Genomic DNA, 23,156 nt, shown 5'->3' with positions numbered 1-23,156 from the left:
ATGAGCACCGATCCACGCTATTGGGATACGATGACATGTATCAACCAAGTCAGCGAGCCTGACCACCCGATCCCGTTAGTTGCCTCTTACGACAAGCATAATCGCTTTTTAAGGCAAGCATGGGTTGCTGAAGACCTATTCTACCCCGGATCTTCACGGGGAGACAAGCATGGGTTGCTGAAGACCTACTTTAACCCTGATCTTCACGGAAGTCTCATACCATTTTGTTTGAAATAAATTAAATAGCTTCGTCCTGAATTTTTTTTTAGCCATGGACTCGTTCATACGCGACCTGGTGTAATCTTTAGGACAATTCGAAATGGTTAACGGGCAAAGTTTGGATAGGGGCAGCAAATAATCAGGGGGGCTCTGGTTTATTTTTCCTCATTTGCCACATAATGTAGTTCGTTTGATAAGATCACACACCTTTGCCGTCTCCACGTTTAACTTTGCCAATCATACACACCCGTCGTCTTGTCCCTAACAAGGCAACATCTGACGCCACAGACTGGTTCACAAAACAAGGGCGAGCCATTAAATTGCCCAAGACAACTAGACGACGGAAAAGCACCTATATATATGTCCGACATCACGGGATGGGGTAGGTTCTTACTGACCAAGGAGAGGACTGGGCGTGTTTGGGCCACAATGTTGAGGTAGTAGATAATTATTTTCTTCAAAATGTTTCGATTTACATAAATAACATTAAGAGAGTGAGCTTGGTTTAACGCCGCTTTGAACAGTATTTTTTTATCACGGCGTGTCATCTTGATCTGAAGGAAAGCCCGAAATGATTCAGGTCCTAGACGTTTACCGCTTTGGTGAAACCCACGAGCGGTGCTGACAAACCTAGAAACATTACCATGGCGAATCTGGGATTCGATTTACTATAACACGGTACATGCCCTTGTGAATGTTTTTGAGATGTGATATATTTATAATATAAGTATACTATCGCCACAAGCAATATATTCATTATCTGCGCAATTGGGGAATTTAACACTGCGCGTGCAGGAAACACTTTTAATATTTTCTATGGATTTGCTCGTTGAACCAGTAAGCATTAATATATGTACAATTCGTCAATATATTTGTCAACAAATACAGAAATTAACTATATTTCTGCAGATACTTCAGACCACTACGAAAACTTAAAACGTAGCAAGCACGATAAATGTTGACATGACCTTTTGCATGGGGATTAGCTTTGCTCCGTGGCTGTACTGAATTATAAGTCCATGGGTGTATAATAATTCTATCCTTATAATGGCCAAGTATATAAGAGGACAGTGCAGTCTCTTATCGGGACAACTTGTTCTTATTATTTATGTAATCTAGAAATGATGATTTAATCTAATCATTTTTGCCTTAGAGACTTTGTGCAAGTCTACACGGGGATGTGAGAGGGTGCTCGTGGTATGTGTATTGTGCATATTTCTCTCCCTCCCCGTATGGATTTGGGGTTAGAGTGGGTCCACAGCATCGTACGCATATCGTGAGAGGTGACTAAATGGATCGGGTGTCTAGCTCGGTGACTGGGTTGCAGTCTTCCCGAGTCAAGGGAGTTAACGGACTGTAAAAGTGGAAACTGGACTTTTAGAGTCCGTAAACTCCTTGCCTCAGGAAGATGGTGGCTTGCATGTCATCGTGCTCCGACGGCATGAGGCGTTTCTCGTCATGTCAATCACTGATTGTATGGTAGTATCAACGTGACCGGCTCAGTGGCGTAGCTACTACGTCGCATAAAAAGTACTTACGCTTTGAAATCGTTACAATAATGAAATAAAGTACTATAGTGTGTCCTTTCAGTCGTTTATTATAGTTAGAGCTACAAGATCTTTGGTTGAAGCAAGTAAAAATTTGTGGCCTCATATTTTAATCTCCCCTGCTCTGCGATAATGTCATCGATACTTTGAGGTAGATTTTGAGATGTTAAGATCAGTTCTGATGGGTAGATGGATGGATGGTTGGATGGACAGATGGATGACGGACAAGACCCCGACATGGGCTCACTCTGGATGTCAGGATTAGTGTGAAACCTGTATTATCCGATCCTCCATGTGCATTACAGCGTTAGAAATTGGCACTAGTTCTTTAGTTTTTGCCCACTAGTTAAGGTATCATAAGGACTAGTAGAAATTTGCCCTTTTCAATGGTTTTACTATGTGTTCTCACCATAAGGTCTAGTCTAGGTCTACTAAAACTGTTAGTTTCTACTGCTGCACTAGATCACCTCTTACAGCGTACGTTGCTGAATATCTTTTCTAAGTTGCTGGGAATCTATTCTATGTTGCTGGGTATCTATTCTACGTTGCTTGGTTATCTATTTAAAGTTGCTTGGTTATCTATTGTAAGTTGCTGGGAATCTATTCTGCGTTCCTGTGTATCTATTCTAAGTTGCTGGGTACCTATTCCAAGTTGCTGGGAATCTATTCTAAGTTGCTGTGTATCTATTCTAAGTTGCTGTGTATCTATTCTAAATTGCTGTGTATCTATTCCAAGTTGCTGGGAATCTATTCTAAGTTGCTGTGTATCTATTTAAAGTTGCTGTGTATCTATTCCAAGTTGCTGGGTATCTATTCTAAGTTGCTGGGAATCTATTCTAAGTTGCTGTGTATCTATTCTAAGTTGCTGTGTATCTATTCTAAATTGCTGTGTATCTATTCTAAATTGCTGTGTGTCTATTCTAAGTTGCTGTGTATCTATTCTAAGTTGCTTGGTTATCTATTCTAAGTTGCTGTGTATCTATTCTAAGTTGCTGTGTATCTATTCTAAGTTGCTGTGTATCTATTCTAAACTGCTGTGTGTCTGTTCTAAGTTGCTAGGTATCTATTCTAAATTGCTGTGTATCTATTCTAAATTGCTGTGTATCCATTCTAAGTTGCTGTGTATCTATTTAAAGTTGCTGGGTATCTATTCTAAGTTGCTGGGTACCTATTCCAAGTTGCTGGGAATCTATTCTAAGTTGCTGTGTATCTATTCTAAGTTGCTGTGTATCTATTCTAAATTGCTGTGTATCTATTCCAAGTTGCTGGGAATCTATTCTAAGTTGATGTGTATCTATTTAAAGTTGCTGTGTATCTATTCCAAGTTGCTTGGTTATCTATTTTAAGTTGCTGGGTATCTATTCTAAGTTGCTGGGAATCTATTCTAAGTTGCTGTGTATCTATTCTAAGTTGCTGTGTATCTATTCTAAATTGCTGTGTATCTATTCTAAATTGCTGTGTGTCTATTCTAAGTTGCTTGGTTATCTATTCTAAGTTGCTGTGTATCTATTCTAAGTTGCTGTGTATCTATTCTAAGTTGCTGTGTATCTATTCTAAACTGCTGTGTGTCTGTTCTAAGTTGCTAGGTATCTATTCTAAATTGCTGTGTATCTATTCTAAATTGCTGTGTATCCATTCTAAGTTGCTGTGTATCTATTTAAAGTTGCTGGGTATCTATTCTACGTTGCTGGGAATCTATTCTACGTTGCTGGGAATCTATTCTAAGTTGCTGTGTATCTATTCTAAATTGCTGTGTATCTATTCTAAGTTGCTTGGTTATCTATTTTAAGTTGCTGTGTACCTATTCTAAGTTGCTGTGTATCTATTCTAAGTTGCTATGTATCTATTCTAAGTTGCTGGGTATGTATTCTAACCCGGAATCACTATGGTACTGCAAACTGATGCAGCCAAATACAAACATAAACTACTCTTTAATAGATTGTATCAAAAGTAGAAATAACAACAAGATGCGCTGGTAATCAAAATATTTATGCAGTCAAATTCTTCAAACAATGCAGTAACAAATGATATTGATTCATCAACAAGATAAACAGCTGTGAATGCTGCTTTAAGTGTAGCACTTTTGTAGTCCAGCATAGATAGATACAAATCTTCCCACTTCAAGCATTTTGATACACTGAAATACAACAGGATTTGGAGAAACTGACACACAATCACAGAACAGCCATTTGTTAGTCATAACTGTCATTAAATATCACTGTCACTCAAATGTTATCTTTTATTTTGACTGGATATTGTATTACTTCCTTATTAGCAACTGGAATATAATACTTCCATGTTTTATAATATATGCAGTAATAATTGAAACTACTCTACGTATCACATGTTTTGATTGTGGTGATGAAGATTCAGCGCTTAAAGCATGTCAACAATTAAACAATTAATTAAACAATTAATTAAACAGACTCAGAGCAGCTCATTCAAGATCTAGCCATGACCACGAAATCAGTAAATCAGTTAAAATTATAACCAATCTCATTAAAATCAGACCTTAGTTCTCGCTACGGCTAAACAAAGATCTGAAGACATCCCATTAGGAGTCACGTCAGAATGACCTTTCATGCGACCAATCAGTGCTTCGCTTACCAGATTATGAAAGTGACAGTCAGAATGTGATTTCTAATCATGCAATCCCGAAAACTTTAACATGGGGTATTCCGAAGGATAGTTGTGGGTTTAACGACCGAATCCTTACAATCTTGACCATCTATTAGCTATTCCAGAATGTTTTTTTGTTCAGGTTTCAAATTTGTAATCGCGAATTTGTCAAAATATTTTCGAAGCGTAGTCGCCAATTTGAAATTTGTGCCGTAAAGCATGAGAAAGCTGCCTCCTCATTGGTCATTCCATTGGTAGGTCAAAGTTCGCGCAAGGTCGGTCTGACATGACCCGTAATGAAATGTCCTCGTATCTTTGTTTAGCAGTAGCGAGAACTACGATCTGATTTTAATGAGAATGAATTATAACAAAACTGCATAGCAATTAACGATGATCATCTCTACTCTTGCACAGGGCAAGGCATTCAAAGCATTCCAAACTCAAACAAAGACCTAAATATATCTGCAGAACCTATTAAAGTGTGTGGGGCGTAGGCTTGGGCCAAATGCCAGTCCTAGTAAGTTTGATTTATGTAACACAAAACCTTTTGTCTAACGCCACAGTCAGCAACATTCAGCAATTAAGTATTTCAGTCTGGACCAGTCAACCCAGTGGTTGATAGTGTGAGCAACAATCCATTCTGGGTACAATGACCAAGCCACCGAGCCTTACCCTAGATCCATGCTACACCAACTATCTACCCTAATTGTATGGGTATACATCATCATCATCATCATCATCATCATCATCATCCATATCATGCAGGAGTCAGTGTCTCAGTTTCACATGTGACATCAATAACAATGACTAGACCTTCACTGAAAGTGGACACCAGATTGAGGCATGGTCCCTCTCATGTCTAAAGTATTACTTAGTATCTGATTGCCATGGCTATAATCCTCACTCACAGACAGACAGACAGACAGACAGACAGACACTCTCTCCCTCCCTAAGGACTAAGCAGAAGTTTGTGGTGGGGTGGTTCAGTGGATAAAACATCAGCTTAACTTGTTGCAGATCAGGTTTGATTCTGCATGTGGGTACAATGTTTGAAGCCTATTCTTTGTGTCCCCATTGTATTATGGCTACAATGCAAGCAATGCTAATAATGACACAAAACACAACTCACTGTGCAGCAGTAAGGTATATGGACATATATACATACACATTAGAAAGTAGTGTGTTAGGACTGACACTTATATGTATAATCTGCCTTGAAGCCTTATTGTTACTGAGGTTTACAGGGTTGTGAAATAAGCATTATGCTCTCCTGCTTGGCTATCAGCCTTTTTCACACTTAGTCTTAACTTACAAAAATCCTCCAGCTACTTGTAATATTATATCATGACAACCAATGCATCACAAATCTACTTTTGACAACATGATACATGACATGGCCACCCATGTATGTTACATGTTGCATGTAGCATGCAAAAATGGTGAAAATTAAGTATCTCAATAACTATTGTGAATGAAGCATCATGGTATGTATTGAAATGGGATGAACGCATATCGTAATATATGGTCTATCCCTATATTTGGCATGGAAACCATGAAAACATGACAAAAGTTTGAATGTTTTTCATTGTGGACATGATGGAATAAGGGTTGTAGTCAAAATGGCCTCATGTCAGAACAGCCTCAAAACAGAAAGTGCAAAGTAATAACGGTTTGGTTTGTTTGTTGTTTAACGCTGCACGCGGCAATATTCCAGCTATATGACGTGGGTCTGTAAACAATCGAGTCTGGACCAGACAATCCAGTGATTAATATCATGAGCATCGATCCACGCAATTGGGATTGATGACATGTATCAACCAAGTCAGCGAGCCTGACCACCTGATCCCGTTAGTCGCCTTTTACGACAAGGATAGTCGCCTTTTACGACAAGGATAGTCGCCTTTTACGACAAGGATAGTCGCCCTTTATGGCCAAAGTAATAACGGACACAATTGTGTCAAAATGGCCACAAAAAGGTCATAACAGCCACAACAAAAAAGTCAAAATGGCCACAGGTAAAAAGTCAAAATTATAAATGAACTTAACAATAAATGAATATCCAATGTAAGCTGGAGGTGTACAGATTACATGTTAGATACTGTATGTAATCTCGTCCAGTAGAGTTCGCATGTTGCTTTAACCGATCTCATCAAATTACTTTGATCTCTCTACTGACCAGTGTCCCAATCTGTTGTGAAAACATGAATAAACTTTGATCCTAATAAGCAGGATGAGGAAATGTCACGTCCAAGAATAATGCACTTACAAAGCGACGTGCAGGCACGTGTGTGTGGCTATTTCTGTTTTCTAAAAATTGAAATAATATCAATACGGAAAAAGTAATCCTCATAATATATATGTATACCCTACTTACACACAAGACCCAAAGAGGGACAGTTAGCTTAAACTATATTGGTATAAGGCAGAAGGAAACCTCTTAAACACTTAAGGCAACAATCACTGCATCACAAACAAACAACACTGTTACAATGCCAGTGAAGCGTATAATTGCGAGAAAACCGTTGGATAAAAATTGTTATCAGTGATATACAGGTTACCTTATATATTGACATGAACTGGGAAATTATTGATACCAATTTGCTGCAGACCTGGGGCTGAATATTGGTCTCTGAGCAAAGTATAGATAAACCCCTGAAAGTGTACATGGTGAAGTGCTGAACTGGGTGTACATGGTACGTGTTAAGAATGTTAAGAACTGTTATTGCATGTTACATATACAATATATATATATATATAAATTAATACAAGTCATGTGACACAATATTTTTACCTGTGGATGTTTTGTCCTTTTTTCTGTGGCTGTTTTGACACTATTCTGACATGAGGCCGTATTATTAACCTGCTCCCATGGAATATGATCATAATTTACACACTGATGTGTAAATGGATTGGAATTTGGAATTGCAAGGTTAATATGGAATGAAGCTGTCTAGATCTACTTCAAAAATATATTTGAACACGAACAAATGATATTACTGTTATCGGTTATAGGTAACATTGCATAAGTAACTTTCCCTGTATACATATATCGTAAACACGCATTGTATACCATAATTATCTTTGTAAACAGGTCAATGTCAACATGCAATTTATCATCACACATCGAAGAAATGAAACAAGTTGACAAGTTATACAAATCATTCAATAAATTATGAATCAATAAATTATATAAAAGAGATAATAGTCATGATAGTAGCACAGCATCTCCTCTGCCTAGAATAAACTAGATTTCCTTGCATGGTTTGAACATTGAAAGTTAAAGTTTACACAATTATTGGTGGCCCCAAGTAATCCAGTGTGTCACACCAGTACTCGTGTGGTTGAGAAACTTGCATAAACCATCTGGTTGTTGGCTGGCTGTTCTCTATAGATGCACTGCCAACTTTCTTATTTCCCAAAATGCTGGACACTGGAAGCTCCTTGTAATAATGGCAGTCCCGGCTCTGATTGTTATTGTATGGAGGTGCCAAAATATCCAGGAATGCAGCTATCCCACCGGCAGACTGTATTTCGTGAATATTTCCATCACTTGGTGTGAGAAAGCAGCAATCATCATTCGTTGTAAGTATTTGGTCTTGGAATAAACTAACTGATTTCACCAATGGTTTTTGCCACAATTGTAATTTCTTTTCAACATCTTCGGGAATTTTCTGATCAGAATCAACACTATAGCTTTTCAAATGAACCGAGCCATGAATCACTTTACAGAATCCATACATGTTGGGGTGATCATGCATGGGTAATTTGCCTCCAGGTTTCACAACAAATATGCCCATGGTAAAAATGTCATCTTCCCAAATGTGGACGTACGTGACAGGGGCTTCCCTTTCCGAACTTCTTGCTGTCACGGATTTCGGGTCAAAGTTGACATCTTTCGCTGTGATTGAATTCAAAGCTGACGTGAGGTTATTCAACTGTTCTCTAAATACCGTATCTTGTTGTTTACGGGAAAAACACTGGCACGCAATTCGTGCTAACTTTTGCATGGGCGCAGCCATTTTGAATCCTTGTACTAGTTAAAAATGACAAGTCGAAACGAAATGTACAAACATAAACAATATTTCGAATTACTTTATCAACATTTTGCTTTAGAACTGCTCTTTGCTCATAATTTAAATTTGTTTATTATTATTTCTGAGGGAACTATCGTTTCTAATGTTTCAAAAGCTAAACTTAAATAATAACAAACCTTTCTTCGTAGTTGTGTTTATAGATAGACTTTTGTATATTTTTACTCTCCAACCCTCATTTAAGTTGTTTTGTTAATCATTCATCACGATTAACTGTGAAAATAATAATTATTTTCAGTGTACATAAATTGGTTTGGTCAATGTGGATTCTAATATTATAAATATATGCTGGTAAGAATATTTAACACCTAAATGCATTCAAAACAACAAATATCTAGCTACAGAAATTTGTTTTAAAGGCTACAAGGAAGTAGGTGGAAATGGGTGGAAGACAACAAACATTGCCCAAATAGCGAGAATGGGAGATTGAAATAAAATATGAGCTGGTATGTCATGGAAAACTGCTTAATTCAGTAAAATAGATTAAAGTTGATACAAACTGCTTGAATGTTCACAATGGTAGGACAGATGAATGAAAAAAAACACACATGCAAACAATAGTCTATCAAATTTCAACATGAAAATGGATGTTGTTGGTTTCACATTCACATTGCAGTATAGTTCTATCTTTATTCTTGATAACGGTTTGTGATGTTTTTATTGTCTCTTTCAACAGGAACCCGTTCAGTCGTTTGTCGGCACCAAAAAAGACTGTGATATCAAGAACTGTAAGTGTTTCTTAAATTGTTTAAAAGAAGGAACATTACATTTGTTTATGAATGTGCTAGTTATGCTGATAGGGTATTCCTTGAGCAGTGAACTATTGACACTTAATAACCTTGGGAACATAATGAAATGAACCGTGTTAAAACCACAAAAACAGTGTTAAAGGTTGTTTGTCGTTTCACGCCACACTTCTGCAGCAATATTCGAGCTGTGCAATGGTGGTCTGTATATGATCATGTCTGGACCAGGCAATACAGTGATTCACATCAAGAGCATCGATCTATGCAATTGTGATATGGTAACATGCACACCCAATTCTGTCAGTCGCCTCTTACGACAAGCATGGCTGTTAAGCCAGAAGATCAATTCTAACTCGGATCTTCACTGGTTGCAAGCTTAAAGATTACACACTTCCATATTATCAGTGTTCATCATATCTTCTGCTGCATTCATCATTTCTAAATCAATTGTTTCATTAGATGAAAAAAGTGGATAAAAAGTAGTAAAACACTAATGGTAAACCCGACTCTATAGTGTACATTTCATTTAGCTTATCAATTTATATACAGTAGTACACGCTAATAACGCACTGATAGATATGATGAACATATTTCTGGTCCTGGCCGTTTGCTGTATATATGATGTATATATGCTTTTTCGAACTACGGTTATATAGATCTAAAATCAGAGTTCCCTTTGAGTTTGTTTTAACCATGTTTCCTGTATTTCAATAGGGTTTAAAGAAGCAATGTACATTATCAACTATTACATATGGATGTGTAATGATGTACCCAGGGTATATGTCAATGGTATTCTTTGTTCATTGTTCTTGGTAACCTTGTAAAATAATTCTATATTTACAAGCAAAACACTGGCCGCTGCACATTCTCGTGGTGAAATAGTCCAGTGCAGCAACACATGTCTCTCACTTACTCACTGTTGAATGTTGCTGAGTGTGGCGTTAAACAACAAAAAACAACAGCAAAAAACACTCACTCGCTCACTCACTGTTGAATGTTGCTGAGTGTGGCATTAAACAACAAAAAACAACAGCAAAAAACACTCACTCACTCACTCACTCACTGGGGTAGAATAGGTCTTCAGCAACCCATGCTTGCCGTGAAAGGTGACTATGCTTGTCATAAGAGGCAACTAACGGGATCGGGTGCATGTCGTCATATCCCAAATGTGTGGATCGATGCTCATGGTATCAATCACTGGACTGTCTGGTCCAGACTCGATTATTTACAGACCACTGTCATATAGCTGGAATGTTGCTGAGTGTGGCGTTAAACAACAAAAAACAACAACAAAAAACAACAACAAAAAACACTCACTCACTCACTCACTCACTCACTCACTCACTCACTCACTCACTCACAACTCACTCACTCACTCACTCACTCACTCACTCACTCACTACAGTAGATATACTAGTCTGCAGAACCGTGTGAACTATGCTGTATTATTGAGTAAAAATATTTCCTCTTTATAAACAAAGAACATCAACTTGTTACCATGGTTACATTTGATGTCAAGAAACATAATAACAGGTTATATCGTCTTCAGATGTGAAACTGACAGTATATTGTAATGCAATCTCAGAGTATTTTCAGTTTCACCAAAGGCTCGTAAATTCTTTGATGTCTTTTTTGCATGAAAACCTTTGAAGACATGAAACACTGATTTTAACTTCCACTGAAATTTAGAAGCATATTGATTGGTCTGTAACATCATTTAGTAACAACATGGACAAGATGTTTGGGATTTTGAGGCAAAAGGTCTGTGTTCAATTGGACCCCTATTCACGTTCAAATTTATTAACTGGCTGTCACTAATATATAAACAGCCTCAACAGACCAAATACACTTGCAATGAACTACTCAAACAATGTACTACATTGACTAGTTCACTTTGTTATGGCCCATAGTTGAAAGTTAGTCAGGCTTAGAACTTTTTGACCAGCCCTCATATGTGGCCTACAAAAAAAGATAAAAGGATATCCTAACCTGCTCCATGTATTCAGAATTCACTGGTATGAAATAGTCGTTGTCAGTCCCCTTGTCAGGAACTAACTGAGTTTAAATCTATGTTGTTGCTGAGTTCATTTTGGTGAACCTGATGACCTATTTTGAATTCAGTGACAAGAAACACCCCTCCCTATGAGGAAGTCATCACATAGTCTACCTGTTAATCTCCTTACGCTGTTTGAGCAGAAAATAACCTGATGTGTACACAGGACTTAAGCCTGTACATGCCCAGACTTTGACTTGTGTCAGACAAAAAGGATGTTTCGGAAGAGATATTCATGTACTATCAATTATCCAGTGAGTCAATATTGTTTTGTTGGAATGTATTTGATGCAGTGTAATTTATCTACAGTTCACATAATAATGAAGTGACTTCTTTACCATTATGACTATTTCTATTCATTTGTTTTCAGGCTGAAAGGGAATTCGAAAAAGAAGTAAAGAAATTGGAAGAGTATGTATTTCTTGGATATTTTCTTTCTCGTGACGTATCTGCTATATTAGTCTTGTGAGATTAGGGTATTATGCCTACAGCTTCTCACTGTTGATGTAAGGTTCTTCATAAATATGCTCTACTGATTATTCTGTAGATTTGGGATTCTCATGGGAGTAAATATATCCACCTGCTGGCTGGCTTAGGAAGATCATTTATTGGATATAAGTGCTGCCGTATTGATTTAAACATATGTTGGTGTGCATCTTCCCAAGGCAAGGGAGTTAACTGACTAAAAATGTCCAGTTTACCCTTGCCGAATTAGGCTGGTATTATGGAGTTACATTTTGGCTGGACTAACGAGTCTATGCATAGTCCACTCAAAATCGTGCATCGAAATCGTAATCCGGTTCGTAAACTGTCATGCAGATTTCGGTCGATTGCAGGATTTGCAAAGTATGTGCACCACCAATTCGTTGTCAACAGATATTTTCCAAATCTTTTCATGTTTTTAATCAAGGTGCTCATGCATTGCGCAATGTAAGACCCGTTTTATCACAACATAGACCTTGATTATCAATCAGATCGTCCTGACTGGGCGCCAACTGTTTTGTTTCAAGCAAATGCAATTGATAGGAGAGGTGGAATCTGATTGGTCTAAAGGAGATGCTCAGAAGGGACATAACTCGTATTAGCCACTGGTGGCGCTACGATAGAGCCCAGGAATTCTAGCCTAATTCGGCAAGGGTGGAAAATGGACTTTTAGAGTCAGTAAACTCTCTTGCCTCGGGTTGATGTGTTGATATGTGGCACTGTCCATAGAAATTAACATCATTGAGGTAGGAACTGAATAAAGTCTTTGGTAATTCAGTGATTAAATATTTCAGTCATTGTTATATATTATACACTCTCCTTGTATGTTAGTCAAGGTCTTGGCCATGTTACTTTTAGTCAGGCATAATTGGGTGGATGGGTGGAGGAAACTGTTCTTTTTTATTTGAAAAAAATAGAACTGTGTCATTTGTCTGATTTTAAATTTTATTTTCTTCAGTGTGCATTTATGGTTCTTTGACGTGGGGTTTTGTGTGAAAATTGCTATGTTGAGTATTGTTTTTGTAATTTATCGTCTTGTTAAAAGAAGTATCTTCTAATGGTGTACCGGTACGTTCTTCCTTCCCCAGATTAGATGAAGTCACAAGAAAGCTTTACAAGGATGCTAAACGTTTGGTTGAGGCTAATAATGGTAAGGTTTGACATTTTAATCATTGTTTATAGAGTGTATGGGCCATACTTGTTTGTTTTGTGGTTAACTTATCCTAATTGATTAACACAATGCATTCAGAGTTATCTCCCTTGTATTACAATCCTCACAGCGAAAGTCCGTTCGTGGAGCTCTCTATACTATCGCTGCCACCTGTCAAAACTCCCAACTGTGATAGGTAACCCTAACCATGCTTGGAGTTGAACTCGCAACCGAATGACCGTTATGTTTAAGTGACGACTGTTGTGACGCCGAATACACTTACCCCTGCTAAATGACTTTCTTTGTTTGTCAATTTGAATTTCTATTTTATTAAAACTATCATGTTGTTGATAAAGTAAGAATGTAAGGGAGAAGTTGGTTGATTTTCCATTAGTCTGCAATCTTGAACCAATTTAAATTCATCTGGAAAACATGGTCAGTCGTAATTTTCAAAATTCACTATGATGGCATCCCCAAAGACATAAACAAAAGTATGAATGTTACTACATTTGGGGTTAGAGGCCAAATTTCAAGATTCTTGTAATGGCCACGCCCACACTGGTGGCAGCAATGTTACCCAGCGTGTAACGAAGGTGTCACGCGCTGGGAAGGAGCTTGACAATCAGATATGCTCATTAAGTTCTCTAAACTGCATTTGACAGGTGTTCAGTTTTGAGATAATACTATCTATCTTTGTATTCACATTGGTAAGAAGTTAGATATTTCCAAGCTGGTGAAAATTGCTCATTCACTAAGCATTCAGAAACAAGTGTCATAATGCAAGGTAAGTCTTGTACAAAAATGTACAATTTTTTACAATGGTTTGCTTTCATTCAGCTGTATCAAAATCTCAGCGCAAGTTGACCCAGGACCTTTTGACCTCTGCCCTCTGCCAAGGGGAGGATACTCTGCATCGCAATGTGGAGGAGTGGGATCATGCAGTCGTTACGCTGGATCTTCACTCTCAGGACTTGGTGAGCTGTCTGGCTAGTCTCGCAATGGTTAAAACGGCAGGATCTCCATTTAAGAAAACAGCACTGTCTATATTATTTGCTTTTTACATGTTAGAATCCTAACAATATTTTAAGAAAAACTTGATGATATAGTTAAATCATGTTCTAATGGCGACTAGCCCGATCAATAGAATCTTTTAACAGTCTAATCTGGGTAACTTTGGAAGACATGTGTTTTAGCATATTTCATTATATACTGTATAAAAACAATTGGGGATCATGGCAATCTCATTAAAATCAGATCTTAGTTCTCGCTACTGCTAAACAAAGATCTGAGGACATCCAAATACGAGTCACGTCAGACCGAACTTTCGCGAACTTTGATCGACCAATGGAATGACTAACAAGAAGTCGACAATAGCCAATCAGAAGGCATCTTAATCGAGGTTTACGGCACGAGTTTCAAACTGGCGACGACGCATCGAAACATATTTGAAACATATTTTGACATATACTCGTTTAAAAAATTAAAAACTGAACAAAAGAACATTCTGAAATGGCTAATAGCTGGTCTAGATTGTATGAATACAGACATAAAGCCCATAACTGTCATTTGGAATACCCTGTCTGGTTTTTTTTCGAGGTTTCACAATAAAAAATCACATTCAAACTGTCACTTTCATGATCTGATAAGCAATGCTCTGATTGGTCAGATGAAAGGTCGTTCTGACATGACCAGCAATGGGATGTCCTAAGATCTTTGTTTAATGGTAACGAGAACTAAGATCTGATTTTTATGAGATTGGGGATCAGGGCTACTTTGGTGGATATTTTTTGTAGTGAAGACAGAGCACACAATTTTATAAAAATATCCCCCAAAATGTTTATGATCCCTAACTTATTTTGTTCAGTATAAGTGTGCGCCATTAGGCATAACCTTGTGTTTCCACTGCAGATGATGTCGAGAATTATTGAAGTATTGATGGACTTCCCAGTGATAGTGTTAATTATAATAGATTATGATGCTCATGTCTCTCAATGAAGAGAAGAAGTAACTTGTGAATGTGTGATAAATATTTGTTTTCCAGAACACAATTACACAGAAAACATTGATAGACCCCATGAAAAAGTGAGTATTGTGTACTGATTGTCTAATAGCAGGTTAGCAGAAAAAAATTGGGCGGGGCTATTTTTCTGCTAACCAAATATGACACTGTATACTATACGGCAACTAAAGACACCATGATGAATTTATTATGCGGAAAAATTTACATTATGTGGTATCTTTATCACACATGTCATGTCATGTCAAAACGAAAAACTTAACTCTTACAGCTGGTATAAATGACAGGACCAGGACACGTTTCCGATACAACGCTTTAGTGTAAACACAACATTAACAATGGAATGCATGATGTACTAATTGTGGACATTTACACACGTATTATACCCTAATTGGATAGAATTAACATGAAATTTATCAGAAATCTGTGGGCCACTGTAACTGGCTTGCAATCTGCTTTTTCCCAAATGACGAGCTGGTATCCATTCTGTCGTATGTGACGTCAGTGGCGTCACATTTCTTGTTTGTGACGTCATCCTATATTATGTTCCATGACGTTGCCATTTATAAATCAGTGATCTGTGGTGAGCTTATTTTCTCCTTATTTTTTATTAATAAAGTCACATCGTGGTTTCTTCATGAACTAATGTCTTTGCACATGACAATTAATGATATTAAAACACAAAACAGTGTTGAATAATGAATTACCTCACCAGAATTATTATGTGAAATATGTGAGGTGGGTGTTCCTGACAGTATACGGTCTCATATTAGGTCAGTAACAACCATATTGAATATTTACCGACAATATACTGGCTCATATTGGGTTAGTTGGCTTTGCTCTCTGATTGGTCAATCTCACTTTGAGGCAAATAATAATGGTTGATGTCAAGTTGTGGGGTTGACCTATGTCAGAGGTTAGCCAATACCTGGTGATATACAGGTAAGCTGTCATTCGATGTATTGACTGAGTGAGTTAGTTGGGTTTAGCGCAGCTTTGCAGCAGTATTCCAGTTATGAGATGGCGTGTCAGCTGGATGTGGAAGGAAAGCCCGAAGGGATGCAGGTCTTGGACATTTACCACTTTGGTAAAACCAACGATAGTATATATGGTGCTGATAATCCAAGAAACATGATTGGGGTAAACCAGGATTCAAACCCATGATCATAGGTTTCTGGCATGCCCAAAGGGATGCAACTCTGCACGGCAAATTGCATCACCTTAGGTGACGAGGTCACCAGTGACTCCTCAGGTTTTTAAAGTCCAATGGTTCATGACACATGTTTCTTGAGAATGTGTTGATGTATCAAAAGTTTGATTGACTGATTGGTCTACTCCTGTTTTTCCTTTTTTGTAAACTGTTGATGTTGTGTTTGCAGATTCAACAGTATTTTCCCAAATGTTCAAGCAGCTGTCAAGAAGAGAGAACAAAGCTTGCAGGCAAGTTAATAAGGGGCTAAAAAAAATAATAGTCTTGGTTCTCAAGCACCGTGCGCGTCATCATAAAGTCTGCTGCATGTCTCGTTTTTATTTCCATTTTCAAAATAATAAAATAATCCTAATACTTAAAAACAATGTGATCCAATTTGGCACGCAGTTACTTCCCTTTCCATGTGCACTGTTTTACTGTGTATCTTGTGTCTTGGTCATGGCGGCAATAGGAGTTTGTATGCTTGTTTATGTAGGGAGGCCCTTTCCCAGATTAATGGTACACAATTATTTATCTGGGTACATACTAGTTTGAACAAGCAAAAAATTAAAAAACACCACCCGCCTGCCCTCCCGCCCGCGCTATATTTTCAAAAGTCATTGCCTGAGAACCAATTCTTTTATTTCTTTAAGTCTAAGAAACGACTCCTTGGTCATGACAGAGAATGTAAGCCCAGGGGGAGATGGAAATTTCCCTCTTCCCCGGGCTAACATTCTCAATCAAGACTGAGGAGGTTTTTATCCAACTTGTAAACTGAAAGCTAAATCTGAAACATCATTTATCAACAATTTTAAGTTTCAAACTTACTTTCTGTTAACCGTAGGAAATGGATATAAAATATCTTTTACTGGCATACATGTACTTGAAAAAGAGATTCTTAAAAACATTGTGATTGATCTGGGCCTCAGTAGTCTCATGGTTCAATCACTTGGTTCAAATCTGGAGGTGACATGTTTGATTCGAATTGCTCAGTGCGAAAAACCATTTTAAGAAGAAGCAAATTCTAGGAATCTGAAACTTTCAGTTTAGCTTTTAAGGGTAAAATGAAAATATTATGCTTTTTATTTGTCCTCGTCATATGATGTGATTGTAAGAAACCTGTGGACAAGAGTGTAATTAAGTGAGCATCAGTTATTAAGATACATCAGATTGAAGGTGTTCATTGGATTGTGTTTCTGATGGATTAGGATGAAAGTTGACATGATGTTTGACATGTTGAGTCCATGTCCTGTGCAGGAGTTCCAGAAGTGCCAAGCCAAAGTGGACAAGTACCAGGAGCGAGATCGGACAGGCCAGAACGTGGTCAAGCTGGACCAGGTGGGCGGGTGTTAATGCTTACTCAATAACCTCATCAACGATTAGCCCCCCAGTATCCCATGCTTGCTGTAAGAACCAACTACAGACAATCAAGTGGTCGGGCTTGGTGACTTGCTGAGGGCTGTCATTGTGTCTTGATAAAGTGGATCACTTTATGACCTGTAAATAATGTTTGGTGACTTGCTGAGGGCTGTCATCGAGTCTTGATAAAGTGGATCACTTTATGACCTGTAAATAATGTTTGGTGACTTGCTGAGGGCTGTCATTGGGTCTTGATAAAGTGGATCACTCTATGACCTGTAAATAATGTTTGGTGACTTGCTGAGGGCTGTCATCGGGTCTTGATAGAGTGGATCACTTTATGACCTGTAAATAATGTTTGGTGACTTGCTGAGGGCTGTCATCGGGTCTTGATAAAGTGGATCACTTTATGAACTGTAAATAATGCTTGGTGACTTGCTGAGGGCTGTCATCGTGTCTTGATGAAGTGGATCACTTTATGACCTGTAAATAATGTTTGGTAACTTGCTGAGGGCTGTCATTGTGTCTTGATAAAGTGGATCACTTTATGACCTGTAAATAATGTTTGGTGACTTGCTGAGGGCTGTCATCGGGTCTTGATTAAGTGGATCACTTTATGACCTGTAAATAATGTTTGGTGACTTGCTGAGGGCTGTCATCGGGTCTTGATAAAGTGGATCACTCTATGACCTGTAAATAATGTTTGGTGACTTGCTGAGGGCTGTCATGGGTCTTGATAAAGTGGATCACTTTATGACCTGTAAATAATGTTTGGTGACTTGCTGAGGGCTGTCATTGTGTCTTGATAAAGTGGATCACTTTATGAACTGTAAATAATGCTTGGTGACTTGCTAAGGGCTGTCATCGTGTCTTGATAAAGTGGATCACTTTATGACCTGTAAATAATGTTTGGTAACTTGCTGAGGGCTGTCATTGTGTCTTGATAAAGTGGATAACTTTATGACCTGTAAATAATGTTTGGTGACTTGCTGAGGGCTGTCATTGGGTCTTGATAAAGTGGATCACTTTATGACCTGTAAATAATGATTGGTGACTTGCTGAGGGCTGTCATCGGATCTTGATAAAGTGGATAACTTTATGACCTGTAAATAATGGAGTCCAGATCACTCATGGTTCGTCTGGTCCAGACTCATTATTTACAGGTGTTAAACAACATTCACTCACTCACACACTTAGGTTTGCTGATCTTCCTACTTTAAATAGAGAATTCACAAAGAATATTTTTTTTATATCACCTGTTATGATCATACCACATCCAGCAGTCATGCTTCAATATAAATTACTCACAAAAACTGTGTGGGTATTTTATTCATCAGAACTTTTAGTTTAAGTGGCCATTTATGATGAAAAAAAACAACCCATATTCACTGGCGATTGATATAATTCTAACGTTGTAGTCCTAAATGAATCCTTGTTACCATGGTTTCAGAGTAAGAAATCTCTGGCACTGGCAAAGGAGGATTTCCAGGTGCAGAACTCGGCACTCGTGGAAGACATGCCCAAACTGTACGAGAGTAGGATCGACTACTTCCACCCCTCCCTGGAGGCACTGATCAAATCACAGGTTGTGGAACTCACCATCACGTCTGTGTTGTGTCTGTGTCATTTCTGTCGTGTCTGTATTATGTCTGTGTCGTGTCTGTCATGTCTGTGTCGTGTCCGTGTCATGTCTGTCGTGTCTGTGTCGTTTCTGTCCTGTCTGTAGTGTCTCTGCTGTGTCAGTGTCCTATCTGTGTCATGTCTGTTGTGTTTGTGTCATGTTGATCCTGTCTGTTGTTTCTATCATGTCTCTTGTGTCTGTGTCGTGTCTGTGTCGTATCTGTGTCATGTCTGTCATGTTTGTGTCATGTCTGTGTCGTGTCTGCATCATGTCTGCATCATGTCTGTGTCGTTTGTTTTGTTTTGTGAGTTTATTCACATTTCTGGTAATGCTTTTTTTTCCAATTATTCCACAGCAATTTGAGGACCCTGAAAAAAGCAGCTATTTCATTTATCCTATTATTATTCCCCACCTAAAAGTGGAAGGGGGATATAGGAATTGGTTCTGTCCGTCCGTTCTTCTGTCTGTTATGTTTTGTTTCCGGAGCAGAACTCTAATTCCATGAGAGATATCTTAACCAAACTTGGCACATAGATAGGTGTGGGGAACTGGTGCCTTTTGATAGTTTGGGATTTTTTAACAATTTATTTTTCGAGTTTCCATGGCAATGACTTTAGATTAGACTGAAAATGGCCGTAGTGCTCTTTTCCGGAGCAGATCTTGAAAACCGTACAATATTTCTGCACCAAACTTGGCGCATAGATAGGTCTAGTGGTAAACTGGTGCCTTTTGATAGTTTGGTATTCATAAAAAAATATTTTTTGAGTTCCCATGGCAATGACTTAAATTTAGACTGAAGATGGTGGTAGTGCTCCTTTCCGGGACTGATCTTGAAAACCGTACAATATTTCTTGCCTTGCACACAACGGACATGTCATATTGGCAGAGGAGTTCATGCTTATTTGATGTGTTGCAGGTCACTCACAATACAGAGGCCTTCAAGGTGTACAGTGAACTCTCCTCAACACTCTGTGGCCTTAAGAACTACACCGACGACGAATATAAGTCTAGGATGCAACAGACTCTATCAGAAATAAAAGCCCTGTCAATCACTGTTGATGACTGACCCATGGTCACCGCTAATAGCAATGCAAGACATCAACTTCCATGAGACAGTATATCTGTGACTGTGTATATTGTGTAACTGATCTGTGTTAAGTGTCTATTCTGACAATGATCAATAGACAGTGTATCTGTGTGTGTGTGTGGGGCTGTATTATAACTGATGTGTTTCAAGTGTTAATTCTGACACTGAGCATGGCGCTGAGGAACATGATATGGATGACCAATGATGTGTTTTGACATGGATGTTAATTGTTTGACAGTTTGAAGAATTTCTGTCTTTGCTTGCAATCATTTCTAAAAAAGATGATTTTGCAAAAGTACACGTGCTACGCAGTCTGTCAAATTTCAGAATATTACATTTTTGTATATTCAGCGTTCTATATATAAACAGGGGGCATGGTGTCCCAGTCGTCTAAAGCACCACAATTCAATAAGCAGAGTTGCATCCCTTGGGCATGTAAAAACCCATGATCGTGGGTTCAAATCTAATTTTGTCAGCACTTTACCCATGCTCATGGGTTTCTAAAAAGAAAGGTTTTTGAGCTGCATCACTTCAGTCTCCCACATGAAGCTGACACGCTGTAATATAACTGGAATACTGTTCAAAGTAGTGTTAAACCCACTTAACTTACTTAAGAATGGTGAATGGTTAAGTGGAAGAATATATTATGAGTATGTAAGTGCAGGTGTCTTGGTCTGTAGGTAATGTAATGGATAACATTTGGTATTTTCAAATCAAGATTTCTGAAAATAGAAATCCTTCAACAAACGTATGCGCCAATGATATACATGTGATAATGATTAGGGCTGGGACGAGTCCCAATTTACTACCCGGGTACCCAACCCCCTATTAAGCAACCCTACCCTGGTACCCACTGTAGGTCTCAAGAGTTGGGAACACAATGTCTAATTGGCAATATTTTAATTGTAGTCCTCGTAAAAACTGTTTAGATACATGCATGAAACCAGAGACCATATAATAGATATATGGTCTCTTATGAAACGATCAAATCATGCGTACACTGAAGTTGAGTGAAGCTTTATCTTTACTCAAACATATACAAGTCAAAAGGAATGTGTGCATCATCACAAAGAAATGGGAACATAAGCTACTTGTCATGTAACCGCCGAGCTATAGTGAGTTTTTGTCATGAAACAATGTCACGTGACTAACCACGGGTCCGGGTAGTACCTACTCAGGACCCACCCGACCTGTGTACCCGAGTTACCCGTCCCAGCCCTAGTAATGATTTTGAAACTCTGACCTGTTGTATTATCAGGTGTACTTAAGTCAGAGTGAGTGAGTCAGACCGGACTAGGTCAAGCAGCCACACATGTGCATCCACGTTGCTATGTAAGTGCAATAACCTTGGACGCGACGTTAAACCCAATTTCACCTCACCTCACCTCACTTAGACAGTAACCACTTTGTGAAACCCACGAGCACAGGTACGGTGCTGATAAAGCTAGAAACATAATTGGGACGAACCAGGATTCGATCCCACAATGATAGGTTTCTGGCGTGCCCATGGTACGCAACTCTGCACAGGGAATTGCAGCTCCTTACATGATTGGGCCAACGGTGCCCTGCACTAAGTTCAAGTTGGTTTGAATTCATTACTGGTCACTAACTCATCTGGGTTGTTTTTAGTCCACACAAATTATTTACAAAGCAGCAGATGACAACATATCCTAAGTGACAGTAGTGCTATGTCAAATTGTGTTCCATGTCGTTCAGTATCACTTTACATGTACCATATATGTACTGGCTGAATGCAATATGGAAGATGTTAAAGAAGCGTGTGTTTGGAATGAAACCTCCACTGTACTTCTGAGATGGAAGGAGTCTAGCAATGTGGTGAACCCACCCATATCATCATTTGAATACAACAGTTACGTTATTCAGCAGTTTTATTGTGTTCCTATAGTGGTGTCCTTCAGTAAAGTGCAGTGTTGTAGCCCAGTGGGGTCAGCTTTGGCTAATTATGCTGATGACCCGGGTTTGATTCCCCACATTAGTACTGTGAGTGAGACCCATCAAGATCCGGGTTAGAATAGATCTCCAACAACCCATGCTTGCCGTAACAGGCGACTATGCTTGCCGTAAGAGGCGACTTACGGGATCGGGTGGTCAGCCTCGCTGACTTGACTGATGCATGTCATCGATCCCAATTGCGTGGATCGATGCTCATGATATAAATCACTGGATTGTTTGGTCCAGACTCGATTATCTACAGACCGCCGTCATAAAGCTGGAACATTGCTGAGTGCGGCATAAAACAACAAACCAACCAACCAAACTTTGAGTGAAGCCTGGTGTTCCCTGTCCAGGGTATGGCGGGAATATTTCTAAAAGTAACGTAAAACACAACTCACTCATTCACTGTGTGTACCATTTTAACTTTTTTTCTTCTGTCATCTTTACTGAAAGAGTAACTCTTGGTTAGGTTTAGAAGATCACAAGACATTAAGTCCTGGATCAGAAACCTATCAGTCCATCTAGAAGACATGCCTCTATCATGCTGTCTAGATTGTGTTCAACTATCTAGACTAACTATTTAGATATTCTACTCAGAAGTTAAAGGACACCCAATTTTTCATGATTATTATTATTCTGTCATGGCTGGTGGGTATTACAAAACACTGCCTTCCGATTTTGGGTTTTCTTTAATTTGTTTTGAGTGGTAAATATTATTTTGCCACGAACATGTGATAAAGGTTTGTTACTTGTCACATTCATTTTGTTTTTCTTTCAATCTCATTAAAATCAGATCTTAGTTTTCGCTACCGCTAAACAAAGATCTGAGGACATCCCATTACGGGTCATGTCAGAACGACCTTTCATCTGACCAATCAGAGCATTGCTTATCAGATCATGAAAGTGACAGTTTGAATATGATTTTTGATTGTGAATTTTGACCGACCAATGAAATGACTGACAAGAAATCGACATTAGCCAATCAGAAGGCAGCTTTCTCGAGCTTTACGACACTGGCG

At 38.5% G+C, this 23,156-nt stretch overlaps 2 protein-coding genes across 2 annotated transcripts; one reads left to right on the top strand and one right to left on the bottom strand.

Annotated features, from left to right (window-relative positions):
* Positions 1-3,767: 3,767 nt before the first annotated feature.
* Positions 3,768-8,404, bottom strand: LOC139452245 (2-aminoethanethiol dioxygenase-like). The gene has a single exon (XM_071233644.1). It carries the CDS (start codon positions 8,402-8,404, stop codon positions 7,670-7,672), a length of 735 nt encoding a protein of 244 aa, XP_071089745.1. The 3' UTR covers positions 3,768-7,669.
* A 438-nt stretch (positions 8,405-8,842) lies between these two features.
* Positions 8,843-22,946, top strand: LOC139452215 (bridging integrator 3-like). The gene is made up of 10 exons (XM_071233604.1): positions 8,843-8,922; positions 9,153-9,204; positions 11,646-11,686; positions 12,847-12,908; positions 13,746-13,882; positions 14,950-14,990; positions 16,305-16,365; positions 17,372-17,452; positions 18,924-19,058; positions 20,011-22,946. Exons 1-10 carry the CDS (start codon positions 8,915-8,917, stop codon positions 20,158-20,160), a joined length of 768 nt encoding a protein of 255 aa, XP_071089705.1. The 5' UTR covers positions 8,843-8,914; the 3' UTR covers positions 20,161-22,946.
* The last annotated feature ends 210 nt before the right edge of the window (positions 22,947-23,156 follow it).

Source organism: Haliotis cracherodii, unplaced genomic scaffold (genome assembly GCF_022045235.1).
Source record: "Haliotis cracherodii isolate W230 unplaced genomic scaffold, xgHalCrac1.p SCAF_9, whole genome shotgun sequence".
NCBI classification, from domain to species: Eukaryota; Metazoa; Mollusca; class Gastropoda; order Lepetellida; family Haliotidae; genus Haliotis; species Haliotis cracherodii.
Note: the sequence above shows the minus strand (reverse complement) of the source record. Positions and strands in the feature narration are given on the sequence as shown.

Coding starts and splice junctions, on each gene's coding strand:
- LOC139452245 (XM_071233644.1), bottom strand. CDS start 8,404: ATGGCTGCGCCCATGCAAAAGTTAGCACGAATTGCGTGCCAGTGTTTT.
- LOC139452215 (XM_071233604.1), top strand. Junction 11,687..12,846: donor GAAGTAAAGAAATTGGAAGA/GTATGTATTTCT, acceptor TTCCTTCCCCAG/ATTAGATGAAGTCACAAGAA. Junction 13,883..14,949: donor ATCTTCACTCTCAGGACTTG/GTGAGCTGTCTG, acceptor TTTGTTTTCCAG/AACACAATTACACAGAAAAC.